At 36.5% G+C, this 21,190-nt stretch overlaps 1 protein-coding gene across 5 annotated transcripts in view; it reads left to right on the top strand.

Annotated features, from left to right (window-relative positions):
* The first annotated feature begins 3,941 nt into the window (after positions 1-3,941).
* LOC144235920 (disintegrin and metalloproteinase domain-containing protein 5-like) overlaps positions 3,942-21,190 on the top strand; it is a 112,753-nt gene continuing 95,504 nt past the window's right edge. For 3 of the 5 annotated variants that reach the window (XM_077769532.1, XM_077769533.1, XM_077769531.1), the window contains exons 1-2: positions 3,942-4,044; positions 5,113-5,192. In XM_077769532.1, coding sequence (XP_077625658.1) covers positions 3,990-4,044; positions 5,113-5,192 — 135 coding nt within the window. In that variant the 5' untranslated portion in view covers positions 3,942-3,989. Of the gene's footprint in view, positions 4,045-5,112; positions 5,193-15,071; positions 15,110-21,190 lie in introns of those variants that run through there. The other 2 variants (XM_077769535.1, XM_077769534.1) reach the window with 2 other exon arrangements.

Here is a 21,190-nt window from a genome sequence, read left to right as displayed (position 1 = left end):
TCAGACATAATAAGCTTTAAGCCAACAATGGCAACAAGAGACAAATAATGGTAAAGGGTTCAGCTCACCAAGAAGATATGTTATATGTTAAGCATATACTAATAGATCTAAAGAGAGAATTATATGTTAAGCAAATTATATGTTAAGCAGTTACTTAATTATGCAAATACTAACAGATCTGAAGAGAGAAGTAGACAGCAAAACAGTAATAACAGGGGACTTTAATATCCCACTTTGAGCAATGGATTGTTCACTCAGATAGAAAATCAACAAGAAAACATTGGATTTCAACTATACTTTATACCAAATGGACCTAACAGACATATATAGAACATTTCATTCAATAGCAGAAGAATACATATTCTTCTCAAGTGCTCACATAACATTTTCCAGGGTAGAGCATATGAAAGACCACAAAACAAGTCATACCAAATTTAAGAAAATTGAAGTAATTCAAGTAAATTTTCTGACCACAATGGTATGAAAGTAGAAATCAACATCAAAGGAAAGCTGAAAACTTACATATAAGTGGAAATTAACATGCTTCTAAATAAACAATGGATTGAAAGAATTCAAAATCAAAAGGAATCAAAAGGAAAAGTTTTAAAATCTCAAATGAAAATGGAAATAACATACTTATGGGCTGCTACAAAAGAGTTCTAAAAGGGAAGTTTATAGCTATTTATAAAAGAAAAATCTCAAATAATGTCACTTTAAAGCTCAAGGAACTAGGGAAAAAAGAATAAACTAGTCCCCAACTTAGCAGAAGAAAGGACAGGAAGAACAGAACAGAAACAAATGGAATGAAGACTAAATAAATAATAGAAAAGATCAACAAAATTGAGAGGTGGTTTGTTAAAAGATTTTAGAAATTGATGACTCTTTAACTAGATTAAGAAAGAAAAGGACTCAAAAGTTATAAATTAAAGGAGACATTATAATTGATACAAGAGAAATATGTAAGCTCATAAGTTACTACTCTGAATAACTATATGCAAATAAATTGGATAGCCTTGAAAAAGTGGAGACACTTCTAGAAACATACAGCTTACAAAGAATGAATCCTGAAGAAAGAAAAAATATGAACAGATCAATAAAAAGTAAGGTGATTGAATCAGTATTCAAAAACTTCCCAACAAAGAAAAGACCAGGACCAGATGGCTTTATTAGTAAATTCTATTAAAGAAGAATTAATGACATCCTTCTCAAATTTTTCTAAGAATTGAAGATGAGGGAACACTCACACTCATTCTATGAGGCCAGTATTGCCCTGATATCAAAGCCAGATGAGAACACTATGAAGAAAGAAAACTACCAGCCAATATCCCGTATGAACACAGTTGCAAAAATTATCAACAAGATATTAACAAACTGAATTCAACAGTACATTAAAAAGACCTACACTCTGATCACATGGGATTTATCTGTGAAATTTAAAAGTTATTCAACACACACATCAATAAATGTAATACACCACATTAGTAGAATGAGAGGTAAAAACCATATGATCATCTCAATAGATGCAGGTAGAGCATTTAACAAAATCTAAATTGCTTGATGATAAAAATACTCAATATATGGATACATAGAAGGAACATATCTCATTATAATGAGCCATATATGACAAACTCACACCAAATATCATACCAAACAGTGAAAGGTTGATAGCTTTTCCTCTGAGATAAGAAGCAACACAAGGGTGCTGACTCTTACCACTCCTACTCAATATAGTACTGGAAGTCCTAGCTAGAACAATTGGGTAAGATAAGGAAACAAAAACCATGCAAATCAGAAAGGAAGAAGTAAAACTGACTTTATTTGCAGATGATATAATTTTATACAAGAAAATCCTAAAGTCTCAAACAAAAACTCTTAGAACTCAACAAATTCAATATTTGCAGAACATAAAATCAACATGCAGAAATCATTTACGTTTTTACATACTAACAATCTGAAAAAGAAAGTTATCTCATTCAAAATACATCAAAATAATAAAATACTTAGGAATAAATGTAACTAAGGAAGTGAAAGATCTGATCTTTCACTATAAGTCTTGATAAAAAAAAAAGTTGAAGATGATACAAATAAATGGAAAGATAATCCATGTCCATGGATGGGAAGAATTACTCTTGTTAAAATTGTCCACAGTACTCAAAACCATCTGTAGATTGCAATCTACAATGCAATCCTTATCAACATTCCAAGGTACTTTTCATAGAAATAGAAAAGAACAATCCTATGATTTTATGGAACCACAAAAGACCTCAAATAGCCATAGTAACCCTGAGAAAGAACAAAGCTGGAGGCATTGTACTTCCTGATTTCAAACTATACTCCAAGGCTATAGTTATCTCAAAAGAGTATACTAAACAAGTATAAAAGTAGACATGTAGATGAATGGAACAGATTGAGAGCCCAGAAATAAACCCCTGTATAGATAATATTTAACAAGGGAGCCAAGAATACTCAATGGGGAAAAGATCGTTTTTTCAATAAATGGTTTTAGGAAAACTGATAACCACATGCAGAAAAATGAAATTAGAGCCCTGTCTTATACCACTTGTAAAAATTAACTAGAAATGATTTAAAGACTTAAACATAAAACTTGAAATTGTAAACCTCCTAGGAGAAAGTATAGGCAAAATCTCCATGACATTGGTCTTGGCAATGATTTCTTTGGTTATGACACCAAAAGCACAAGGAATAAAGGCAAAAATAAGTGGGATGGAAGCTTCTGTACAACAAAAGAAATATAACAAAATGAAAAAGGAACTCATGGAAAGGGAGGAAATATTTGCATATCATATATCTGATAAGTGGTTAATATCCAAAATCTATTAAAAAATCATATGACTCAGGGCACCTTGTAGCTCAATTGGTTAAGTGTCCGACTTCGACTCAGGTCATGATCTCGCATTTTGTGAATTTGAGACAGGCTTGCGCTGTCAGCACAGTGCCCAGTTTGGATCCTCTGTCCCTCTCTCTTTGCCTGCCTCTCTTTCTCTCTCAAAAATTAAAAAAAAAAAGCTCATATGACTCAATAACAATAAAAAACCCAATATATTAAATAATATTTTTATAATATTAAAAAATGGACAGAACAACTGAATAGATATTTTTGCAAAGAAGGCATACAAATGAACAATAGCTATATGAGAAGATGCTCATAAATGCTCATCATGCAAATCAAAACCACAATGAGATATCACTTCACACCTAGTAGAAGGGCTATCATCAAAAAGACAGGAGATAACAAGTATTAGCAAGGATGTTGAGAAAACCTAAATTTAGAAAACCTAAATGCACTATTGATAGAAATGTAAAAACAAGGGGCTACAGGAGTACACAGAGTGTATCAATAATAATTTAAGATATCAAAGATGGTTGGAAACGAGTGTTTGACAAGCGATTGTATGAGATCTGCATTCAACAGCTGGCCCATAATAGTTTATTGAACGAACTTGAATTTATAAAAGCCACAGTGTTTGCAGCAGTTTTTGCAAATACAAGCATTTTGCCTGTTTGGGTGATATGTAAATATAGTAAGAGGAGACTCATTTGTTATCAGTAACTTGCGCATTTTTATCTTTGTTCTTTCTCCTCACTGTAACTAGAAATTATTTCAAAAGTCGTTGGACTAAGCGCAAGATACGAACAAAAGCCTTACCAGGCACCACCCTAATCTGAGAATTGAAATTTCACAGCCTTTTCTTCCTTAATAAACCGAATGTGTGTGGGTCTTGACAAGCTGTCCTTGAGCCCTCCGGGTCTGCCCAGCCCTGTTAACCGAGCTAGCTAAGCCGCCTCCGGGTCACCGGAGTGAGCGAGAGCCCCCTGTCGGCCTCTCCCGCGAGCTCCTTCCCGCGGCGCCTCCAGCTCTTGCCCCCAGGGGGTGCGCACCCGCGGCACCCTGCGCGAGCTGGGCTTCCACCTTCCTCAACGATTCAACTGCTGTTACACCGCCAGCCGGGCTCCAAGACAGCGGAGCCATGTTCCTTCTTCTGGTCCTTCTCACCCGACTTGGAGAGCTCCACGCAGACCCCAGTAAGTCCAGATACTTGTTCCCCCTCGCCATCTAGGCTTCCGGGGAGGACTGTGTTCGCTTAGGGGGCTGTCTTTTTGGTCCAGGCTCCAGACCCAGACCTTATCAAAGCCCCGCACTCTCCATACCCACTTTCTTTGTGCCCCTCGCCTGGGGCGCGTGTGGCCAAGAAAGCAGAGGCTGACTCCAGGCAGAAAATCTTTTCACGTCTCTGGGTATTCTTTATGTAAAACGGGCACAAATGGAGTAATGGGGTCTTTTCCACATACAAAATTCTGCTATTCTAAAAAACAATTGCATCGCCATAAAGAAGCTATTTGTCAATCATGTCCTGATTTGATGACTGCTGTCCTTCACCTGCTTCACTGAAAATTGCATATCACCTTTGAACTCAGTATTCTTTATCTCTCCCCTGCAAATGATCGCACTTTTTTGCTGCACCTGTATTTCCTCTTTCCATACCTCTTTTACAGTGCCATAGTTTCTTATTCAGTGTTACCTAAGCAAACTGTCAAACTGCCTAGCTAGGGATCTCTTTCTCTCTCTTGCTCTCTCTCCCTCTCTCTCTCTGGATGTGTGTAGACTTTGAGAGAGAGAGAGAGCAAGAGAGAGAGAATAAAAACTTGATCTCTTGACAAGGCCAAGAAACTTGTGGGTTAAGAACGACCAGACCAGGGGCGCCTGGGTGGCTTAGTCGGTTAAGCGTCCGACTTTCCGACTTTCGCTTAGGTCATGATCTCGCGGTTTGTGGGTTCGAGCCCCGCGTCGGGCTCTGTGCTGACTGCCAGCTCGGAGCCTGGAGCCTGTTTTAGTCTGTGACTTCCTCTCTCTCTCTGACCCTCCCCTGCTCACGCTGTCTCTCTCTCCTAGAAATAAATAAAAAACATTAAAAAAAAAAAAAAAGAACGACCAGACCAGACAGTGGAAAGGAAGGATAGATACATAGATTATACAACCCCCCCTCCAAAAAAAAGTAGGTACTATAGAGAAACAAATGCGGAATTGGATTTAGATATGGGCAATGTAGGATTACAGGTATATTGAAATAACTTTGCTTATTTTTATTTTAGATCCTGATAAAACATTTCTGGAAACCACAGTTCCTGAGAAGATTTCATCATCTGATGCAAAAACAGATCCAGAAAATAATGTAATTGAGAAATATTTTTATATCGTAAATTGTGTTAAGTTGCATTTAATATTAAGACCAAAGTTGCCGAATGGAGGCAAGAACTCAATTCTTGGAGGAAGAGCTGATAGCTTGTGAACAGGGTTCACAACAAGGAACATTTTGAAGTGCATGAATGTGTGTAACTCGGTGTGTGTGTGTGTGTGTGTGTGTGTGTGTGTGTGTTTCTGTGGAAGATGAAGGATTTTAAGGGTAGGATCCACCAGGGCCAGGGCCAAGGAGAAGCCAGCAAAGTGCCCGACTCAGGCCCAGAAAATGTTAGGGAATGGCGAAAAAAGAATTCCTCCAGGACCAGGATTAAGGTTAAGTGAGTCAGGTGAGTCAAGGCTGATCAGATTCGGTCTTGCTTTTAAAACTTTGATAATTTGTTCATCATAAAATTCTTTTGCACTAATTTTGATGTCTAAAATATTGCAGTGAAATAGTTTTTTGTTTGTTTGTTTGTTTTGTTACTGAGTTTTCTGGTCCCCCAGTCTTAGTCCTCGCCCAGGTGATGTCCTCCAGCTCAGGTTTCGGATTCAGTGAGAAGCTGAAAGGTGGTCTGGTAATTAGCTCACAGATGGCTTATATAGCAATTAGCACATAGGTTTAAAAGTCTGAGCTTGGATATTGGTATAAATTCCTTCTCGAATTCCTCAGGAAAATCCATTTCTCATATGGTTACTTCCATATATAGGATAATCTAATACTAGTCGTAATTGTGGTCTCCAAATTTATTTTTTTTCTTTTAGTGGTTTTTGAAAACCTTCCCTCTCTGTTTCACATGTGGATACACTGTACCAGGTGTATCCCTCCCCCATTTTTCCTAGTTCTCTGAAGGTTACCTCTCCTCCTATGTACTCTTTACATTTTCTTTCTTTAGTATCTGGGTTTGTTTTTTTTTAAACCACCCAGCCTCCACACACCAAGCAAATTTTTATCTATGCGGTGTATATGAGTGCTACACCATCTTTTTTTTTTTTTTCTGATTGGAAAGAAGGAGCTCCATTGGAATTTTTGCATAATTTTCTTTTTCCTGAAATGAATAATACCAACCCTCTCTATTACTTATTACTGAACAGGCAATCTTCGATATTGTCAATATCAATATTAAAGACAATAGTTGACTTGTCCAATATCTAGCATTATTTAAAAGTTATTTAATAAAATGGAAATGTGGTGTATTTCTTTTGATGATAACAGTTTTAAAAACTTCCTTTTTAATATTTTTGCAACAGAAAATTATTCTTAATGTGGATGTGATTGTATTTTAATATATTCAGTATAATATGAGGTAGGACCTGCAAAAGTAAGAATGCCTAGGAGACACATAGAGAGCTCCCAGGGTTAAGAAATAAGAACACGGGTACTCAATTAGTTTTGAATGTTTCTAATTGCGTATGCATATGTATATGAAGACAAAAAAGAAATATTGCATGGGGCATACTATATAATTTTAAATACTCAAAGTTGTTTCTTGTTTATCTGAAACAAATTTTAAGTATTTTTGACTAAGAGGTGGAACTGAAATAAAAGTATTTATTTGGGGTCTCAGAATTGCAATTCAGGAAGCACATATTCAGTAGCAACCCAAACTGTGTCCCCCCAGGGAATTAAAATAAATTAATTTTAAGACAAAAAGGGGTGCTTATATATGTTGTATACAAAGAATTTTGATCGGTGTTGGCAGACGACTAATCTTGGCTGACAACTGGTTGCTAAGACTATCACCAAGGAAAATCTCTTCCTGTAGCAAGTGTTTAGACTGAGTTGTTGGAATATTTGCAGTTTGGACCCACATAGGTTTGGCCTAGTCAAAAGTTCATGGTTCCACCCTGTGAAGTGACATGTCTAAGCTTCATTTCCTTTTTTTTTTAATTTTTTATTTAAATATTTTTATTTATTTCTAGGAGAGAGAGAGACAGCGTGAGCAGGGGAGGGTCAGAGAGAGAGGGAGATACAGACTGTGAATTAGGCTCCAGGCTCTGAGCTGGCAGTCAGCACAGAGCCCGACACAGGGCTCGAACCCACGAACCGCGAGATCATGACCTAAGCGAAAGTCGGACGCTTAACCGACTAAGCCACCCAGGCGCCCCTAAGCTTCATTTCCTAAATGGCCTCCTGGATCTGTTTTAAAACCCCTTGACATAAATGACTCCATTTCATTTCATCTTTCTCAGTATCTAGATTATATACCTCTTTCTTGAATTGTAATTACCTGATGATTTGACTTGCCTTAACAGTTCCTTGTTTTGAAGAATTTGCTTCTAAAATGGTTTGCAATTATTCCATTTATAACATAGTTTCTGCAGCAGTCACATCCAATTTATTTCATTCTCTTTCCTTGTAAACACTTGTTGGTAAAACACACACACACACGACATTAGCATTGTGAAGTTAACAACTCTCATCATTGCCCTTGTTAGCTTGCTTTTGCATTCTTTAAAATGTCCATTGACAAAACCAGAATATTGTCATCAAATTTTATTCTCTTCTCCAGCACTGCACAGGATGATTCCACTTCTTCCCATGCTGGACAACTAGTAACATCCAGATAAAAGAACTGAATTCTTCAAGGTTCTAAAATTCTTTCAAAAGATAGAGCAAGTACCATACTAATTATCCACTTCAAGTTGGAATTTCTTTTCCTGTTCATAAGGCATATTTGCCCCTTTAAGAACAGATTTGACACCAGAGGGATACCTTTTTCTTTTGTATAATTTGTTTATTTTTTAAATTTACATCCAAGTTAGTTAGCATATAGTGCAACAATGATTTCAGGAGTAGATTCCTTAATACCCCTTACACATTCAGCCCATCCCCTCTCCCACATCTTTCCAGCAACCCTTTGTCCTCTATATTTAAGAGTCCCTTATGTTTTGTCCCCCTCCCTGCTTTTATATTATTTTTGCTTCTCTTCTCTTATGTTCACCTGTTTTTTTCTTAAAGTCCTCATATGAGTGAAGTCATATTAGCCTTTCTCTAATTTCGCTTAGCATAATCCACTCTAGTTCCATCCATGGAGTTGGAAATGGCAAGATTTCATTCTTTTTGATTGCTGAGTAATATTCTATTATAAATATATACCACTTCTTTGTCCATTCATCTGTCAGTGGACATTTGGGCTCTTTCCATACTTTGGCTATTGTCAATAGTGCTGCTATAAACATCCAGATGTATGTGCTCCTTTGAAAGAGCACACCTGTATCCCTTGGATAAATACCTAGTAGTGTGATTGCTGGATCATAGGGTAGTTATTTTTAATTTTTGGAGGAACCTCCATACTGTTTTCCAGAGTGGCTGCACCAGTTTGCATTCCCACCGGCAGTGTACAAGAGATCCTCTTTCTCTGCATCCTCGCCAACATCTGTTGTTGCCTGAGTTTTTAGTGTTAGTCATTCTGACAGGTGCGAGGTGGTGTCTCATTGTGGTTTTGATTTGTGTTTCCCTGATGATGACTGACGTTGAGCATCATTGCATGTGTCAGTTGGGCATCTGGATGTCTTCTTTGGATAAGTATCTGTTCATGTGTTTAGCACATTTCTTCACTGGATTATTTGTTTTTTGGGTGTCGAGTTTGATAAGTTCTTAATAGATTTTGGGTACTAACCCTTTATCTTATAGGTCATTTGCAAATATCTTCTCCCATTCTGTCAGTTGCCTTTTAATTTTGCTTATTGTTTCCTTTACTGTGCAGAAGCTTTTTATCTTGATGAGGTCCCTATAGTTTATCTTTGCTTTTGTTTCCCTTGCCTATGGAGATTTGTTGCGTCAGAAGTTGCTGTGGCTGAGGTCAAAGTTTTTGCCTGCTTTCTCCTAGAGGATTTTGATGACTTGCTGTCTTATGTTTAGGTCTTTCATCCATTTTGAGTTTATTTTTGTGTATGGTTTAAGAAAGTGGTCCAGGTTCATTTTTCTGCATGTTGCTGTTCTGTTTTCCCAGAACCATTTGCTGAAGACACTGTCTTTATTCCATTGGATATTCTTTCCTGCTTTGTCAAAGATTAGTTGGCTATATGTTTGTGGGTCCATTTCTGGGTCATTTCTGTTCTGTGGGTTATTTTTATTCTGTTCCATTGGTCTGAACATCTGTTTTTATGCCAGTAACTTACTGTCTTGATGATTACAACTTTGTAATACAGCTTGAAGTCTGGGATTGTGATGCCTCCAGCTTTGGTTTTCTTTTTCAAGATTGCTTTGCTATTTGGGGTCTTTTCTGGTTCCATACAAATGTTAGGATTGCTTGTTCTAGCTCTGTGAAGAATGCTGGTGTTATTTTGATATGGATTGCAATGAATATGTAGATTGCTTTGGGTAGTATTGACATTTTCATATTTGTTCTTCCTATCCAGGAGCATGGAATGTTTTTCTATTTTTTTTGTGTCTTCTTCAATTTCTTTCATAAGCTTTCTATAGTTTTCAGTGTATAGATTTTTAACCTCTTTGGTTAGGTTTATTCCTAGGTATTTTGTACCCCTAGGTAAATGGGATTTATTCCTTGATTTCTCTTTCTGTTGCTTCATTCTTGGTGTATAGGAATGCAACTGATTTCTATGCATTGATTTTATATCCTATGACTGCTGAATTCATGTATCAGTTCTAGCAGGTTTTTTGTAGGAATCTTTTGGGTTTTCCATATAGAGTATCATGTCATCTGTGGAGAGTGAAAGTTTCACTTCCTCCTTGATGATTTGAATTCCTTTTATTCCTTTGTGTTGTCTGATTGCTGAAGCTAAGACTTCCAATACTATGTTAAATAACAGTAGTGAGAGTGGACATGCCTGTCTTGTTCCTTACCTTAGGGAAAAATCTGTTTTTCCTCATTGAGGATGATATTAGTGGTGGGGCTTTCATATATGGCTTTTAAGATCTCGTTTTGATCCTTCTATCCTGACTTTCTTGAGGGTTTTTATCAGAAATGATGCTGTATTTTGTTAGATGCTTTCTCTGTATCTATTGAGAGGATCTTATGGTTCTTGTCCTTTCTTTTATTGATGTGATGAACCATATAGATTGTTTTGTGGCTATTGAACCAGCCGTGCATCCCAGGTATAAATCTCACTTGGTCGTGGTGAATAATATTTTTAATGTGTTGTTGGATCCGGTTGGCTAGTATCTTCTTAAGGATTTTTGCATTCAAGTTCTTCAGGGAAATTCATCTGTAGTTCTCCTTTTTAGTGGGATCTTTTTCTGGTATTGGAATCAAGGTAATGCTGGATTCATTGAAAGAGTTTGGAAGTTTTCCTTCCTTTTTTTTAAATTTTTTTTTTTATTTTTTATTTTGAACAGCTTCAGGAGACTAGGTGTTTGGTATAATTCCCCTGAAAAGCCATCTGGCCCTGGACTCTTGTTTTTTGGGAAGATTTTTGATTACTAATTCAATTTCTTTTCTGGTTACAAGAGTGTCCAAATTTTCTGTTTCTTCCTGTTTCAGTTTTGGTAGTTTATATGTTTCTAGGAAGTTTTCTATTTCTTCCAGATTGCTCATTTTATTGGCGCATAATTGCTCGTAATATTCTTATTATTTGTATTTCTGCTGTGTTGGTTGTGATCTCTCTTTCTTTCTTGATTTTATTTATTTGTGTACTTTTCCTTTTTCTTTTTGATCAAATTGTCGAGGGATTTATCAATTTTGTTAATTCTTTCAAAGAACCAGCTCCTGATTTCATTGATCTGTTCTACTGCTTTTGGTGTTTTTTTTGTTTTTTTTTTTATACCATTGATTTCTGCTCTAATCAGTATTATTTCTTGTCTTCTGCTGGTTTTGGGTTTCATTTGCAGTTCTTTCTCCAGCTCTTTGAGGTGTAAGGTTAGATTGTGTATCTGAGACCTTACTTAGGTCTTCTTTAGGAAGGCCTGGATTGCTATATACTTACCTCTTATGACCGCCTTTGTGGCATCCCAGATGTTTTGTGCTGTGGTTTATCATTTTTATTGGCTCCCATGTACTTTTTAATTTCCTATTTAACTTCTTGGTTAGTCCATTCATTCTTTAATAGGATAGCCTTTGCTTTCTAAATATTTGTTTTCTTTCCAGTTTTTCTTGTGGTTAATTGTGAGTTTCATAGCATTGTGGTCTAAAAGTATGTATGGTATGATCTTGATCTTTTTGTACTGTTGAAGGCTTATTTGAGTCCCTGTATGTGATCTATTTTGGAGAATATTCCATGTGCACTGGAGAAGAATGTGTATTCTGGTGCTTTAAGATGACATGTTCTGAATATATCTCTTAAGTCCATCCGATCTAGTGTGTCATTCAAATCCACTGCTTCCTTGTTGATTTTCTTTTAGATGATCTGTCCATTGCTGTGAGTGGGGTGTTGAAGTCCCCTACTATTATGGTATTATTATCAATGAGTTTCTTTATGTTTGTGATTATCTGATTTATACATTTGGGTACTTTCACATTTGGAGCATAAGTATTTACAATTATTAGGTCTTCTTGGTGGATAGACCCTTAATTATGATATAATGCATTTCTTCATCTCTTGTTACAGTCTTTACTTTAAAGTCTGGATTGTCTGATATAAGTATGGCTACTCTGGCTTTCTTTCGGTGACCTTTAGCGTGATAGATGGTTCTCCATTCCCTTATTTTCAATTGAATGTGACTTTAGGTCTAAAATGGGTCTCTTGTAAACACCATATTGATCTAGTTTTCTTACCCATTTTGTTACTCTCTGTCTTTTGATTAGAGCGTTTAGTCCATTGACATTTAGAGTGAGTACTGAAAGATACACATTTATTGCCATTATGCTGCCTGTAGGGTTTGAGTTTCTGGTGTTGTTCTCTGGTACTTTCTAGTCTTTGTTGCTTTTGGTCATTTTTTTTTTTTATCTTTTCTCCCCTCAGAAAGTCCCCCTTAAAATTTCTTGCAGAGCTGGTTTAGTGGTTATGAACTCCTTTGTTTGTCTGGGAAGCTTTTTATCTCTCCTATTTTGAATGACATCCTTGATGGATAAAGAATTCTTGGGTGCTTATTTTTTGATTCAGCACATTGAGTATATACTGCTACTGTTTTCTCACCTGCCTAGTCTCTGTGGATAGGTCTGCTGTGAACCTGATCTGTCTTCCCTTATAGGTTAAGGACTTTTTTCCCTTACTGCTTTCATGATTCTTTCCTTGCCTGAGTATTTTGCGAATTTGACTATAATATGCCTTTTTGATGGTCGGTTTTGTTGACTCTAATGGGAGTTCTCTGTGCTTCCTGGATTTGATATCTGTTTCCTTGCCCAGGTTAGGAAAGTTTTCTGCTATGATTTGCTCACACAAACCTTCTACCCCTTTTTCTCTCTCTTCATCTTATAGGTCCCCTATGATTCTGATGTTCATTTTTAATGAGTCACTGATTTCTCTAATTCTTAAATCGTGCTCTTTTGCCTTTGTTTCCCCCTTTTTTTTCCTGATTCATTGCTCCCCATAAGTTTGTCCTCTATATTGCTAATTTGCTGCTCTGCTTCATCCATACTTGCCGCTGTACCATTCATTTGAGACTGCAGATCTGTCATAGCTTTTTATATTCCTTTCTGATTAGCTTTTACTTCTTTTATCCCTGCAGAAAGGGATTCTAATCTATTTTCAACTCCAGCTAGTATTCTTTTCTTTTTTCTAATTTTCTTTTTTCTTTATCTTTTATTTTTTTATAAACAGTTTATTGTCAAGTTGGTTTCCGTATAACACCCAGTGCTCATCCCCACAAGTGCCCTCCTCCAGATAGTATTCTTATTAGCATGATTCTAAATTCTGGTTCAGACATTTTGCTTGTATCTGTGTTGATTAAGTCCCAGGGTGTCATTTTTCCCTGTTCGTTCTTTTGGGGTGAAATCTTTTATTTGGTCATTTTGAAGGAAGAAACAGAATTATAAGGTAAAAATAAATTAAAATTTAAAAATAAAAATCATCAAATGAAGGATGCTAGTTCCCAAGTGTGTTTTGGTCTGGTTGTTGAATAGAGCTTGATAGATTAGACAAAAAAGGGAAAGATAAGAAAAAGAAAAGAAAAACTTCTGAAAATTTGAAAAATGAATACAGTAAAATAGAATAAAATGAAATGATGGAAGTAAAATAAAATTACAAAAAAAAATTTTAAAGAAAAACATTTTTAAGAAATTGAAAATAAATAAATAAAACTATTTTTCTCTTTCTGCATTTAAGATTAAGAAGAGAAAAAATTCATAGACCTATAAACAGATTGAAATATGATTGAAGTTACATCGGTTTCCCTTAGCGGTCAAACTATGAATCACTTTATGGTCCATATACTAAACTGGCAGAGAGACTTGTGTTTCTGAAGAGTGAGGTTGGCCCAGTTGGGTGGGGCTTAGTGTAACGGCTTCATTGTCCGCTAGATGGCACTGCTAAGGTTACTGGGGTGGATTGTTGTGGCACATGTAGGCATATATGCGCATGCTTGGCATGGGTGAAAATGGCCTCATCCAGTTATCCAGTCTCTAGTATCAGAATTCTGTGCTCTCCCAGACTGGCAGTTGATCACCCCTCTTTTGGCTTTCGTCCACTCCCCACTTTTACAAGTTGTGACCAAGCTGTCAGGCTGCCAGGTGGCACCTCCCTCCTGAGTTTTATCTCAGATATGGCTGTGTTTCCAAGCTCCTCACTTCTGAGAGACTGCAGCTTTGACCCATTCTGATCTTCTAGGGGAGGGACTTACTGAGCAATGTCTGGGTGCCTACCTGCTCCGAGGAATGTTCGCCAGACCATGCTGCTGCTAATACCCAGAGACTGCAGCTGCGTGCCAGCCTGCCCCCGAGAAAGTTCACCTGATCGTGTAGCAGCAGCGTTTCAGGGATTATGGTAAATCACGACACACATTGGGCACGAGGCTTCCCCCTTCACATCCTGGTTCCAACACCAGCCAATGTGGTTCTGCTGGAACCAGTAGGACCTTTGCCTGTGGGGTGGGTGCACAACCTCTACCAGATGTCCTCCTAGGAGGGGAACCAACCTACCCGTGTGGTTCAAGGACCCCTCTGACCTCACTCTCTGCTCCTGGGGATCCACTCTTCCCACCATAGCACTGCGAGGTATTGAGCTGTGGAGTTACAGACTCTGCCCTCCCCCTGTTTATAGTATCTTAGTGGAGTTTATACCCTCTCCTTTCTCCTTTCTCCCTTTTTTGTTCAGTCCCTTGCATGCTCTTTCTTTTCTCTCCACTTGCTTTAGGGGGAGGGGATGTTTTCCCATACTCTCCCCCCATCTCCATTCTCTCGTGGCAAGCAATAACAGCGCCCTGCCCTCCGTGGGTTCTTTCTCTCTGGTTCACCTCTCCCCACCACATATTTACCAAGTTCTGTGGCTCAGGTTGTGCAGATTGTTGTGTCAGTCCTCAAATCAATTTTCTAGGTGTGCAGGATGGTTTAGTGTTGATCTGGCTGCATTTCAGAGATGAGAGACCCAAAGCTTCCATGCTGTTACCCCATCTTGGCCCCTCCCCTCAGAGGGTTACATTTTGAAGACAGGTCTTAATTCTTTCTTCAACACATTCAGTTTTAATCAATGGGATAACTCATAACATCGTTTGCACTTCTTCCAATTTTTAAAATCCTATTACTAGAGATAACTCTGAAAAAGAAATAAGTAGGCCTTACTCAATGTATTATTTAAAAAGTCAACAAGAATATTTTGAGGCTTGTTTTATGATTAAAGCATGATTTCAGTCCTTCATATACACTGAGATTTCTCTCAACTGCATTTGTTAAAGAGAGCCAACAGGTTTGGTGAATGCTAGAGAATTGAACAAATGTCATCAAAATCATAAAAATGTTTCAATCACTCACTTCAAACAGCATAGATGATGAAGCAAGAGAAGAATATATTGACAATAACCTCAATGTCAAGAGAAAAGACATCAGATGCTCTTTGAGCAACATTATGCAAAATATGGTAAGGACAACCAATTCCTTCTTAGAATAATTCATGTTTTGCTTCTGCTACAAGTGAACATTTTCTACGTGTTTATACAAACACCCATAAAAATTTGTACTTATATTATCTTCACAAAAGCAGTACAGTTTTTATCATTAACTCACTAAGGCAGTCTCTGCACAAGTTTGCTATGCACAAGTCTCTGAAGTCTTATTTCGAAGGGATTTTACTTATAAATAGCCTTAAAAGCAGACCCTTTTCTCACTAGATGTTCTCACTAGAAAAGTAATATACAAGCAAAGGAAACATTTTTTCTGCATTGTGATTACTTACACCCAGGGCTGTGCCCTAACAACTGAACATGTACAATGTGTAGATCTATGTAGATGTGTAGATGTGTAGATCTATGATGATTTCTGTATTTGCAAAGAGAGCCATTGCATTCTTTAATTATTGCAGTGGATTTCAATTGGACACCTGAAAGTTTGTTTGCAATTTTGGAATCAGAAAATACTCTGGTAGTAGTACATTCAAATAGTCATTTAAGTAGAAAGACTGATGGTATGCTATGTGGAAAACTATTGCAGTGTCTGTTGCAATTCTTATATATTTGAAGTTTATCTCAGTCCAAAAAATTGATTGTATTACCTTCTCTAGTACTGTATGAAGAAATCACTCACCTCTTTTGTTTAGCTGTTAGTACATGTTGGCTTATATTTGACGTCCCACCATTTTTCATGTAAAGGAACAATTGCATACTGTACAGAGAGCTTCAAAAGAACTTTTTCCCAGTTGATAAAACTGTTTAGAATTTTGGCATTTGGGGTTTAAACCTACCCAAGAAATAGATAATAGTTCAATATACTTCAAAAGGAATTGAAAATACTGAATTTGATCATCTTGCAGCTGGGTCAGTTCATCTGTCACAAGTCCATACTCATAACTAATCATGAACAAGTTGAACCATTGAAAGGGTTGCAAAGTTGGAAAACAACCAGTAAGTTGAACTTGATATGTGATTCAAAAAAATAATGAGCTTCCAGTTTGTCTCTAAGGGCCAGTTGTAAATACACTCTTCCTGCAGAAACCCAGAGCTAATGTTACATAAGGTTTTGGGAAGTATGGTGTTCAGGGATTAGTGAGCATTCAGAAGGGAGAGTGCTTAGGTATTGACATGTTTTCAACTGTGTTAGTGGTTGTTGGAGTGAGGCTGCTTGTTGACCATCTCACTTTTAGAATCCTCCTCAGTGGAGTGAGGCACTTATACTTTTCTAGAAGCTGAGGCTGTTACTGATTTGTTAACCTTCAGAAGCTAGTTATTTGAGTGTGGCTCTTGGTGACTGGCTGATTTACTGATCATGTGCTCTGACCAGAAGTTCTCTCTAATGGTAGTTACTTGTTCATGACTTGGGACTTTGGCCAAAGAACAGCCTTTTCTTTCCATGAATATGAAAAGTAACTACTTTTAATTCTCAGTTTCTCCTTTTGGATTTCCCTCAGACAAACCTATAGGGAAAGTTGAGGGATAATATAGGTCTTTATTTCTGAAGATATGATTTTCAGCTTGAGTTGCCATGTAAGTGATTTAAGTACCAGTTACTGTGGTGGAAAAGAGCTCTAACTACCAAAGTCTTGTAGTATACTGAAAAAAGCTGAGTACAGAATGTTTTGGGTGTTCTGACAAAGTTAATATAGGGCACACGGTAAAAATCATTAAATTCAGGACATCTCCATACATACAGGATGCCTAACATCCGAAGCACACTCCAGGGTCTCTTTAGGAATGAAAAAAAATTGTTTTTACATATTTCTGAGTGTCCCAAATGACTTCTTTGAGTTAAATAGAGGAATTGAAGGCAGCCAAGGCCTATTGTTCCAAATTTTCACATGATTTGATCAAATAGAATACCCATTACCATCCATTATACACAAAAAGAGGCCTACTTACTTAGTTTAATGGTCAAAGAAAGAAGTCATACTAATTGCTTTTCCTTCCTTCTTCTTTGGTTTCTGGGCAGAAAAGTATCATGATACAAACGTTTTGTCCTAGAAACATATATTAATAACAAATGTTAATAATGATTCCTCTTAAAGCATGAATTGACTGAGCCAAGGCTATTTAAGGAGAATTTGGAACAGTAAAGTAGAGTCTCAGGGTATTTTCCAACACACTAGATGTATGCCAGTGGAATCTGCTCTTTACAACCTCTTGGAACTGATTTTTATTTTTATTAATATTCTTTGGTGTTCATGTCCTAGTATGTTATATGGGTGGTATAGTGTTTTCATCTTGCTTGGTTTTATTTACTTAATAATATTTGCATACTTTCCCCCCACTATAACCACCAGATCCCTAGTTCTATTTTGTGAATGATGGTGGTATATGTAATTCCTTCCACAAGAGCAAACAAAATGAACAATATAAAATATCTTTGTCATTCTTCCTGCAAGTAAAAGTTTTGCTAATAGAGCAAACTAAAGGAGACATGTCCATATATAAAATGTGACCCAGAATATTTTTGAGATCCTCACAGCTCCCCCCCNTATAAAATATCTTTGTCATTCTTCCTGCAAGTAAAAGTTTTGCTAATAGAGCAAACTAAAGGAGACATGTCCATATATAAAATATGACCCAGAATATTTTTGAGATCCTCACAGCTTCCCCCCGCCTACACTCCCTATATAAAATAGTGAAAGTGGGAAAGTCAATAATTTTTGTAGTTAGGAGGAATTATTAACATGTTACAGAATATCTTCCAACTCATTGCAGCAATGATGTAATATGTTCTTAAGAAGGATTTCAAGGTCAATTTCTGTAATTAATTTGATTCAAATATAGTGTTTCTGGAAATACTATATAGAGGATATTTTGGACCTCAAGTGCAGATATATACTACCCTCTTCCAATTTCATAGCATGCTATGATTAGTGGTCCTATCAAGCCCCTTACTATTATACTTTCTCCTCTATTCCTCGTCCCCATTCCCATTTCCCTCCTCCATCCAATGATAACCATGCTTGTGTACTTTGTGTACTTGATATATTTCTTTACATCTGTATATACATTTGTATTTGATTGCATTAGATAGAATTCTGAGATGGCCCTCAATAGTCTTACTCCATGATGTGCACACCGTACAATTCTGTTCTCTTGCAGATCAGTGAGACCTGCAAATATGATGGAGTAATCACTGCCCTGATTAGTTTCTGTTTCACAAGACTCAACCCAGCTCTGGAGCATTTCTCCACCTGACCTCAAAAAACACACAAATTGCCATGGTGTGAACCGCCTATGGGATCTTGTGGCAAAGGAACTATTTACTGGCAGCGTCTCTGAGCTGAAAGCAGCCTAGCATCCTTCCTCCCCCTTAACCCCTGATAATCACTGATCTTTTCACTTTCTCTTTAGTTTTGCCTTTTCCAGAATGTTCTATAGTTGGAATCATATAATAAATAGCCTTTCCAGATTGGCTTCTTCGACTTAGTAATATTCACTTAAGTTTTCTCTGTGTCTTTTCATGGCTTGATAGCTCATTTCTTTTTAATGCTGAATAATACTGCATTGTCAGGATATACCACGGTTTATCCATTCACTACTGATCACATCTTGGTTGCTTATAAGTTTTGGCAATTATGAACAAAGCTGCTACAAACAACCATGTGTAGGTTTTTGTGTGCACATAAGTTTTCAGCTCATTTGGATAAACACCAAAGAATGTGCTTGCTGTATCCTATGGTAAGAGTATGTTTAATTTTGTAGGAAACTGCCAAACTTCTTCCAAAATGGTTATACTATTTTGCATTCCTGCCTGCCAGCAGTGAAAGGGAGTTCTTGTTGCTCCACATCCTTGCCAATATTTGGTGTTGTCAGGATTCTGAATTTTGGCCATTGTAATAGGTGTGTAGTAGGACCTCATTTTAATTTATAATTGACTAATAACTTATGATGTGGAATATCTTTTCATATGCTTTTCGGCCATTTGTATATCTTCTTTGGTGAGGTTCAATTATGGTATGCCTAGGTTCTGTTCTTTTGCTCACTTTTTAAAAAAAATTTAATATTTATTTATTTTTGAGAGAGAGAGAGGGTGAGAGAGAGAGAGAGAGAGAGAGGGAGAGAGAGATTGAGAGAGAAAATCCAAAGCAAGCTCCAGGCTCCAAGCTGTTAGCACAGAGCCCAGTGTGGGGCTTGAATTCATGAACCATGAGATCATGACCTGAGCTGAAGCTGGACACTTAACCGACTGAGACATCCAGGTGCCCCTCTTTTGAACATTTTTTAATGGGATTCTTCATTTTATTTTTGCTGAAGTATAAGCATTCTTTCTGTATTTTGGATAGCAGTCCCTTATCAGATGTGTCTTTTGCAAATATTCTCTCCCAGTCTGTGGCTTGTCTTCTCCACTGTCTCAAAATTTAACCAATTAATCTAAATTTTTTTATCTTTTACTTCCTGCTTATTGATATTTCCATTTAATTTAAGAAAATTTGCATGGTTATACAATATATTTCTGTGATTTTGTGTGGAAGCTTTATATTCCTTTTACCATTTAGTCTGTGATCTATCTGGATTTTTTTTTTTTCTATCATGAGATAGAGAAGTCAAAGTTCATTGTGTTTTCCATATGGATACTGAATTCACCAAGCAGCAGGTATGGAAGACCATTTTTCCTCACCATATTACACTGGTCACTTTACTGAAGGTCTGATAAATATTTATTTATGGCTTTTTCTGGATTCTCTATTCTGTGCCACTGGACTGTTTTTCACTACCCTAATTATTGTAGCTTTATAAGTTAATATAAATTGGTGTGGGCACTCCTAACTTTTTGTTTTTTCATATTCTTGACGATTCTAAGCTCAATTTGTTTATATCCATAAATGACCTTCTATGATTTTATTGAGTTTTCATTGAATCTATAGATCAAATTAGGGTAAATTGAACAATATTGAGTCTTCCAATTCATGAACATGGTGTATCTTTTCATATATTTTAGTTTTTCTTTCAGTAAGGCTTAGAAGTTTTTATCATTGATATCTTGAAAACCTTTTGTTAAATTATTCTCAGTTTTTTTAGATATATCTTAGTGCTGTAACAGAATGTGTTTCCTTATATTAATTTTCTAATTGTTGCTGGTCTATGAATATAAGCTAGATTATCAAAATTTGATGAGACTTGTTTTGTTACTCTTCATATGATCTATTTTGAAAGATGTTATATGTGCACTTGAATATTCATTTTTCAGTGATTAGATGTAGTATTGTATATAAGTCATAAATTTAGTTGATAGTGCTGTCCAAATCTTTATAGCTTTACTGATACTTTCTCTTGGTTCCTTTCTGTAACTGATAGAATTATAAAATCTCCACATATGCTTTTGAATTGTATATAACTTATTTTTTGTTCCATCAATTTTTGTTCTACATATTTTGGAGATATAATATGAAGTACATAAAATGTTTAAGATTGTAACTTTTTTAGTTGATGCTTTATAAAGTGACCTCCTTTATTTCTTGTGATTCATTTTGAATTACATTATATATATATTGCTTGTTATTAAAATAGCTACCCTGTCTTTCTTTTGGGTATTGTTTGGGTGGTATACCTTTTAATCCTTTTATTTTCAGTGTTTTATATTTAAAATGCTTCTCTTTTATATAAAAGTGTGTAATTATTATTTTTAAAATTCATTTGCTCTTTCTTAATTTTCCCTTTCCTCTGTTTTTATAATCCATGATGTGATTATTATTCTAATTATCTTTATAGGCTATTAGTGATGCATTCTTTAATTCTTTTAATGGCTCCCCTTGTGATTATAACATGTGTCTTTAATTTTTTACCTGCTACATTAAATTTGTATTTTTTTAAAAATTTTATTTTTTAATGTTTTATTTATTTCTAGGAGAGAGAGAGAGAGACAGTGTGAGCAGGGAGGGTCAGAGAGAGAGGGAGTCACAGACTCTGAAACAGCCTCCAGGCTCTGGGCTGGCAGTCAGCACAGAGCCCGAAGCGGGGCTCGAACCCACGAACCGTGAGATCATGACCTAAGCGAAAGTCGGACGCTTAACCGACTAAGCCACCCAGGCGCCCCTAAATTT

Source organism: Crocuta crocuta, unplaced genomic scaffold (assembly GCF_008692635.1).
Source record: "Crocuta crocuta isolate KB4526 unplaced genomic scaffold, BGI_CrCroc_1.0 scaffold698, whole genome shotgun sequence".
Lineage (NCBI taxonomy): Eukaryota > Metazoa > Chordata > Mammalia > Carnivora > Hyaenidae > Crocuta > Crocuta crocuta.
The sequence above is the reverse complement of the archived record's forward strand: the minus strand, read 5'-3'. Positions and strand labels throughout refer to the sequence as shown.